Here is a 9,022-nt window from a genome sequence, read left to right as displayed (position 1 = left end):
CACACACACACACACACACACACACACACACACACACACACACACACACACACGGCGTAAACAGAAGTAACCTCAAGGTTAAGATTTAATCATTTGGGCCCTCTGTAGACGTACCGCACCTCCATTCACATACATAGAAATCAAAGCCAAGCTTTGTACACGTGCATGCACACAGGTCAATTTCTTTCTTTTTTTTAATATATATATTGGGGTCAACGGTTTGGGATTGCTGGAATTTTTCTAATAGTATTGGAGAAACTCACAAACATACAGCCTAAAAATATCAATCTGTTGTGGTCAAATGGAAAACATTTCTTACACTGAACGACATATAAAACAGGCTTTTTATGTGCGTGCTGCACACTGAGTGAATAGCCATTATTACATGCTCTCTGTCTTTGTTTCTCATAATATCAGATACATACATTTATGCACTTGCATATAACTATGGTTTCACCATGCAGGCCCTGATGAGTTTTTGTTTGGATATGCTGTGTAGAAATGTTGTTTCTTTTTGGTTTTTTTGCTCTTCCATGTGTTCTGTGAAGTCTAAGAATGGCACAAAGGCAGGAACAGCATCGTTAAACTTTTTACTTGTTACCCATTTACCCACTGGTGTCACCTTAGTCTAACTGGTAAAGTTATCATTCATGGTGTGAAAGCACAGGGCTGGGTTACAGATCTTTATGTTCTGCATTAGATAAGATAAGTCAACAGTTTTTGTGCACTTTGTTTTAAGGCATTGTCATGCCATGGCAGGCAAAAATAACCAAATGACTTCTGCGCCATTGGCCGCACCTCTGTCTTAATGCAAATGTATGCAAATGTGAAATTCCAGAGATTTTCCAGTAACACGATGACTTTGTGGTTGGAATTTATCGGAGCTTAAATGGTGACTAAGTCAAGGTTACCGTGAGAAAGCTTTTGCTTTGATTGGCCAGCGAGACTAGAAAAGCGCTCTATAAAAGCAAGTCCATACCTGAGGATGAAGAGGCAGAGAACATACGCACGGACCCGTAATATTCAACTTAACAGAGGATCTAATGCAGACTTAATTTTTAGTCTGACCCTAGGAAATGTTTAGTGTCCTACTAAGTCATCTATAGTCTAAATTTGCACTTTGATTCACTGATTTTAAAAAAGAAAAATTCCGCAAAACATGATCTAAAGTTCAGCTGCTGCCTGCCATTTAATCCATAACTACATAAAACCTTATTTTGCAAATGTACAGTCTTGCATCTTTGAGATTCTGCGTCCTCTGCACATCTACGTCTGGTTGGCTGCTTGTAACAGCCAGCGCCTGTTTTCTATCATCACATGGTTGATGGCAGTTACGCCTGGATTAGTTTTCAGTTAGATGAAAATGTGAAAGAAGAAGCAAAAGCAACTGTCACTGAGAATGTGACAGCGACTGTCAGGGCTCTGTTAATGCGCCGCTCCCTCCGCGCCCTCTCTGTAAATGTTTAGTTAAATACAGCCTCCGTTTTCCAAAAATACAACACAATAAAGCGTCCTTTGACCCCAAACATCGTGTGATGTCATAAATGTGCCTTTGTATGTTAGCTTTGAGCTACAAGGTAATGCTTCTCCATTCAGGCTCATGTGATGTTGTATGCTTTTTCATTTGCTGTTCACTTGATCATTCTTTAAGATCATTTGTATTTTTAATCAATAGATTAATTTCAAAATAAAGGCCCGTTGCTAATATGATATATTACAATTTATAATGAGGGAAAAAAGTCACTTTAAACCAAATAAATAAAAAAAGAAATAAATCCAGGATGTGCACCATAATATTTACTGTAGTTGTTTTCTCTCTTTTTCCAGCATAGTTTTTGTCTCTGCACTAGCAAGCTTATTCTGTAGCTAGGATTGTTGTGTGTGTGTGTGTTTGCGTGTGTGTGCGTGTTTCTGTTAAATTGATGGAGAGCTTGTTATTGTTGGTCTGGAAAGCATCCCTTGGGACTGAGAGGAGAAGGCAACCACACAGCTGAGACCACTCTCACTAAAGTCCTGTGTGTGTGTGCGCGCCTGCCTGTGTGTGTGTGTGTGTCTGTGCCTGTGCGCCTGTGTGTGTGTGTGTGTGTGTGTGCCTGTGTGTTGGTTGCCTCTCAAATAAATGTAGGCATAATAAGAGCTTTTGCCAGCTGAACACTCTCTCTCTCTCTCACCTCCCCTCGTCCCTTCCCGTTATTCATTTCCCGATCATCAGCACAAATATACACACATTTGTAGCTTTAGGATTACTCATTATGTCTGGTCTTTCTATTATTAGTTTTGTCATTTAAAGAATTGATCACTCCAAACAGAAAAGCCCAAACAAACCCAAAACATGCTCGTGATTCATGCCCTACTGTTGTGAGTCATACGTAGTGCTTTTAGAAGGACTGTCTGTCTGTTTTGATGAGGCATCATTTAGTCAAAGTTACTGTCGCATCCAGTCGACTAACAAACCTCAAACCTGCTGCATTTGTACATTTTAAAGATGTGGCGGTTTGCGTCTGTGCTTATGTGTTACTGAATTAATATCTCTGTTACAGATTGGTCATCATATTGAAATTTATTCTGTCTTATGTATTCAAAACTAGTGGCAAAGTGACATCATGAAGGTTTAAATTTTAACGAACTGGAATTTGAATATACCGAAAAATGTTGAATACTTGGTCACAGCATGAATGAGAGTGGAGAGACATTTGCATATATTTGTGTGGCACTATGAATAATTTAATAGTTGTTTCATTCTGGTTTACCCTTGGTGCAGGAAAAAAATGGTATGTAGGCTGTTTGTTTGAGGCTTTTTTGTTTTAAATTGTTTGTTTTGTGAACTCTATTGACCGGTAGAGGTTACCTAAGGTACGCTGATTTTCTTTGGTAATTTTATTACATAAAACCACCGTATAGCACATTAACTATAATGCTGTGTGTGAGTATACTTGGCTGCAGCAGGGAAGATATCTGGTTTATGTGGCATAAAGGAGCAGCGCCCCACCACCGACGTGCCATTACATCCCCTCCAAATCTGTGTGTGACAGCTCTCCTGGCAGTGCTAAGATTCATACCATCTTCTCGAAGAGCGTGTGTGCATGCTGGTTAAACATGTTGAAATGATCTTAATTTTAAGCAACTAGGAGTTTATCTTGTTTGGCACTTGACACGAAGCTGGTTTTCAGCTTTAAGAATTTAGTTGTATACTTGGTGTGTATGTATATGTATATGTATATGTATATATATGTGTATGTGTATATGTATGTGTATATATATATGTATGTGTATATATATATGTATGTGTATATATATATGTATGTGTATATATATATGTATGTATACGTGCAGAAAATGCTAAGTGGACACAGGAATCAACCATGTTTTGTCAGAGACACTTTTTCCAGTGCGCTCTAATTCTAGTTTTCACAACATAGAGAAGTGGGAATTTACATGGGGTTAAAATTACCGACACACATTGGGTCATTTTATGAGTACAAACTGACTCACTGTGGAATTCAGACGCAAAGGAGTTCCACCAGAGACTAATTAAGCACTTCTTCATCTTTTATGATGCCATGTGCTTTGTGCTTGACTCATGTATATGACTTTCGGTTTGTTTTTTTCTGTGTGTTGGCTTCATCTTGGGTACTCATAACATTGTAATGCTACGTTTGCTTTTCCAGTCTGCAAAAATAAAATGCGTTGTCTCTCTTTGTAGATGACCCGACAGAAGCAGACGTGTGGTTGCTCAACAGCTGCACTGTGAAAAACCCTGCAGAGGATCACTTCAGAAACTCAATCAAGTAATGAAAAAGCACAATGCACACACAAACGATATGTATCCTTGTCTTGTTCGAAGGATCGTTACATTTTAATAGGAACTGGATAAAGAAGTGTTAGCTTTGCTAAGTAGGTCTTTTATATGGGGTTGTGATGCCTCATTTCTCTATCAGGAGAGTTTAAAATACAGGGGAAAAAAGTAAAAAAATTTAAATTATAAAAAAAAAAGAATTAAAAAATAATATTAACACAAATTAAAAAAACTGGCATAGGTAGAATTGCTGCTCAACAGACAATCAGAAATAGTTTTCTACAAATTAATGTGTGCCAAAAAGATTTCCCCGCTGTAGCGAGTTTGTTTTGTTATAATAATTATGTCTTATATTACTAAATCTGAATCACGATCACAACTATGTGTGACAAGGGAGCACAATTCACTCATAAATAAATGAACATCTAATTGTGTTTTGTTAGAAAACGTAATCCAGGATCAATTTAACACAAATGAACTACAAAACATGGTATGTTTAACACATTTTAAGCCAAAATGCAGAAGCACTAAGTGCAGCCTTACTTCTCCCATAGGAAATAAGAAGGTAAGTAGCCCCCAGGTGCTGCTAATCAAATGCACTTGATTAAGTGATCATTAACAAGGGTGAGCACATCTATAAAAGCAGAATTTTTGTCCCTTTTGCTGGTGTGGATCGTTCAGATGATCGTAAAGGAAATGCGAACATTTTTTCCAGGAGCGGACATCCTGAGTTCAGAGCATGAAATTCTCATCGAAACTCCAAAAAACCTAAGAGGTACATCTGAGACTTCACAGCCTCAATTAGCATGTTAATGTACAGTTAGAAGAAGGCTGAAAAGTACTGTTTGTTTGCAAGGGTTGCCCAGAGAAAGCCTCTCCTCCCTGAAAAGAATATGGCAGCACAGCTTAGGTTGACAAAGTTGCATCTGAACAGACTACAAGACTTCTGGAACAATGTAGGTCTGGGCGATATGAGGAAAATCTAATATCACAATATATTTTTGGCTATAACACGATATATATCACGATATTGGATTGCATTTTATTTTTTATACAGCGCTTTTCGAGACCCTCAAAGCGCTTTACAATTCCACTATTCATTCACTCTCACATTCACACACTGGTGGAGGCAGCTACAGTTGTAGCCACAGCTGTCCTGGGGCAGACTGACAGAAGCGACGCTGCCATATCGGCCCCTCTGGCCAACACCAGTAGGCGGTAGGTGACGTGTCTTGCCCAAGGACACAACGACCAGGACACACAGAGCTGGGGATCGAACCGGCAGCCTTTTAAATCACCTCCCAAAACAAATTCTATTTGCAACCATAAAGTGCCTAAAATGCACTATTGCACTGGTATACTCATTCAAATTCACCATTCAGTGTTTTGTTTTGTTTTTTCACTTTGAATTCAAAAAATCTGAATGAATTAAAATGTTTGGTTTTTTAAAAACATTTTATGGTTATTTTTCCCAGTCTGGTCGTGTATAAACATCCATGTGTGCCATGTAGAAGATTTTCTGGTTGGGAGGGGTAATGATGCATTTGCAGTGTGTGGGAGAAAGAAAACTCGCAGTGAATTACATGCAGACAGATTAATATTGCCATGGCAGTTACTCGATGTATACTCAATGGTTACGATAAAGCCGTTTTAACCATCGTACATGGAAAAACTCGTGAGGCATCAAGTACATTCGATATATCGCCCATCCCTAGAACAATGTGTTTTGGACAAACGAGAACAAAGTGGAGATGCTGGTCATGATGCACAGTGCCATGTTTGTCAAGACCAAACACAGGCAATGAGCACGGTGGTGGAGGGCTGATGATTTAGGGGTGTTTTGCAGATTCAGGTCCTAGGCAACCTGCGGTCATTGACTCAACCATTAACTCCTCTGTATACCAAAGTATTCTAGAGAATCTTTCTGACAGCTAAAGCTTGGTCCACAGTGGGTCAAGCAATAGGATAATGATCCTAAGCACAGCAGCAAACCTACAACAGAATGGTTGAAAAAGGTAACGGCCCAAAGTCCAAAACTTAACTTGATTGAAATGCTATAACAGGACCTTAAGAGAGCTATGCATAAACAAATGCCTGCAAATCTCAATTAACCAAGCCTAAAATTTATCCACAGCAATATGAGACACTGAAAAGGTTATATGGAAACCGTTACTTTTAGTTGTTGCTAGTAGGAGGCTCTACAAGCTAGTGAATCCCGGGGTGTACTTAGAGTTTGTATTAAAATAATTGTAAATTTTGTGAGGACTAGATGGATTTTTACCATATTCTGACTAATAAAACCCCAGACTTGACAGAGGGTTTACTTTACCATGACTGTAGATCTTTAAACATCTTTAATTATTTCAAAATGTACCTTTTTACTCCAACGTGGACATAACTGTGATGCTTTTTTGCGAAAACCATTTTTCTTATGCATAATTTTGTGTGTGTGTGTTCCTTTTTACCCTTTTGCCTGGTGTCAATTTCCACCTACTCACTGTTCTACTGGTCTCTCTCAGCAATACACACACACACACACACACACACACACACACACACACACACACACACACACACACACACACACACACACACCTATTTGCATAAACACAGAGAAATTAAGCTAACTGTTTTGCATTCTGATTAATTTGCCTCCATCAGGGGCGCACACACCTGGCGGGTATGTGCTTTTGTTTGCGACTCAGAACTTGGATTTTGCTACTAAAGGTTTTAAGGTTTACTTTGAGTAAGAAATCCAAATCCCAAATGATTTAAGCACACATATGTTGTTATGTCCATATACTGCATATTATTGCATGCGGTTTTAACCTTACCATGCCAGTGTGAAGAGGGAAAGTGGAATTAATGATCCTTGTCTAACATCAAGTTAGTTGTGTGAAATTAATATACACTTGAGCTTCTCTCCTGGGGCCTCTCGAGAGAGTGCAGGTTAACACGCTTTTGCTCTGACCTCAGCTGCTCCAGTGCATCAGTGGCCCACAGAGAGAACTAACAATAATCAAAAATACAACCTAATTAGATATCAGGGATTTTATTCTGGCTTAAATACTCAGAAAATTGAGAAAGATTTTAGTTATTGTTTGTTATTATGATATTACTTTATTTTCTTTATTGCCCCTCTCATTACAAACCGACAACACACAGCATGGAGCACCAGCTGAATTTCTGCACCAGCCAAACAAAAGAGCTGAGCCCCAGTTAGCTTCACTTTGTTTTTAGATTTTACTCTTTTAGATTATTTGCATTTCGGGCTAAATCAGGCTAAAGCTTTAATTTATTATCTGCCACATTTTCATTTTGGTGGCTGAATTATTGCAATTGAATAACTTCTATCAAGGGAATATTTCAAGAGCCGAACAGTTTTACTTGGCCAACCTGATCAGTGCAATCTTCATGCTCCAGCTGTCTCCTGGTGCTCGGTTCTTTCATTCCTTTTGTTATGGCATTTTTTTTTAAATAATGCTTCGAATTTGCCAATTGAAATGCACGAAATAACAACACACTTCAGGACTTTGAAATGTCTTCCTCGTTGATGCTAGAGTTTTTCTTAGACTGGAAAATCACCCAGCTGTAATGCTAATGCAATTAATGCTCTATTCACTGAGAAGGACAAAAACACTCACACACAGATGCACACACGTACACAGAAGAAATGGAAAAGTTTTTCTCCCTTTCATCATTTGCAACGTGCAAGATGGAGACACAAAATGAGGGGGTATGGGATGTGAGTGAATCCCAATGCCGACATGTCGTTCCATTTTGTTCTTTCCCCCAAGAATTATTTTTTTTTTGCCTTCTCTTTGTATGATGGACAGAGAGAGGGGGGAAAAATGAGAGGAGGAGACAGGCACACGAGCTGCCTCGTGCTCAGTCACGCGGTAGCCCTTACGCCTGCGCCTCCTGGTACCACACACTCACACTCAGACTTCGCACACACTTGCATGGGCTGGGGCAATATTTCTGTTCAGATAGTAAGGTCCATAGTTTGTTTGGACAAAGACAGTTTTTGTAGTTTTGCCTCTCTGCAACACTGCACTTGATTTAGACCTCGGTGGATATCAGCGAACACTGTAGCCACTTTCAGCTGTTGCTTGTTTGTGAGTCTCTGCCTTCAGTTTTGTATTTAAAAACTGAAAAGCTGTTCTGTTGGGTTCAGATCATGTGACTTGGTGTAATGTCAACCTGGTAGCCCATTTCGTTGCTTTGAGAAACTCTTGGATTGTTTTTGCTGTGGGTCATTATCCATTTGCACTGTTCAGTTTTCCAGTATTTGTCTGAATGTGAGCAGAGTACAGTCCTACACACTTCTTAATTCATTCTGATACTTCTATCAGCACTCAGAGACTCTATCAATAGTTCCTCTGGCCTGTGCTATGCTACACATCATGAGCTTGCTCTCTCCTTCTCCATACTTTTCTCTCCCCATCAATCTGCTTCAAGTTAATCTTGGTTCTAATGATGGCCTCCTGCACTTGCATCTATTTGGGCCTCATATTTAAAATTATAGTGAAAAGCTATAAAATACAAATTCAACACTTTGGATCATCATTTGATCATTTCGTTTGCCATTAAATAACAAGGGAGCAGGCCTCATTCGGCCATTAAACTGCTTTTCTTAGAGCCTAACTTGTTGCACCAAACTGTAGGTTATTTCATTTCATATGAATTCTTAAATTCTGCTTTGTGATAAGTTGACTTGTAACCTTGATAAAGTATGTACACTACCAGTGGAAAGTTTGGACACACCTTCTCATTCAATGGTTTTTCTTTATTTCTACGACTTTCTACATTGTAGATACAAACTGAAGACATCAAGTATATAATGCAGGAGAAGAAATGGATAAATAAATCTAAATATGTCTTATATTTTAGATTCCTCAAAGTAACCACCCTTTGCCTTGTTGACAGTGCTGAAAACCCCTGGCCTTCTCTCAATGAGCTTCATGATGTAGTCACCTGAAATGGTTTTCACGTGTGTGCCTTGTCAGGGTTCATTTGTGGAACTTTTTGCCTTCGTAACGGGGTTGGGACCATCAGTTGTGTTGTGCAGAAGTCAGCTTGGTACACAGCTGACAGCCCTATTTGGCAACTGTTAGAATTCATGCTATGGCAAGAACCAATCAGCTAAGAAAAGTGAAACTCAGTCCATCATTACTTTAAAAACTGAAGGTCAGTCAGTTGCTAAAACTCACAAACTCATCAAAC

The 9,022-nt window shown here is 39.0% G+C and overlaps 1 protein-coding gene across 3 annotated transcripts in view; it reads left to right on the top strand.

The window, feature by feature from the left end:
• Positions 1-9,022, top strand: part of cdkal1 (CDK5 regulatory subunit associated protein 1-like 1) — a 255,373-nt gene that overhangs the window by 35,765 nt on the left and 210,586 nt on the right. For 2 of the 3 annotated variants that reach the window (XM_042224590.1, XM_005934984.3), the window contains one exon: positions 3,704-3,788. In XM_042224590.1, the coding sequence (XP_042080524.1) occupies positions 3,704-3,788 (85 nt within the window). Of the gene's footprint in view, positions 1-3,702; positions 3,789-9,022 lie in introns of those variants that run through there. The other variant, XM_042224589.1, reaches the window with a different exon arrangement.

The sequence above is a fragment of the Haplochromis burtoni genome, unplaced genomic scaffold, assembly GCF_018398535.1.
Source record: "Haplochromis burtoni strain Fernald_Lab_line unplaced genomic scaffold, NCSU_Asbu1 Contig_142, whole genome shotgun sequence".
Lineage (NCBI taxonomy): Eukaryota > Metazoa > Chordata > Actinopteri > Cichliformes > Cichlidae > Haplochromis > Haplochromis burtoni.
The sequence above is the reverse complement of the archived record's forward strand: the minus strand, read 5'-3'. Positions and strand labels throughout refer to the sequence as shown.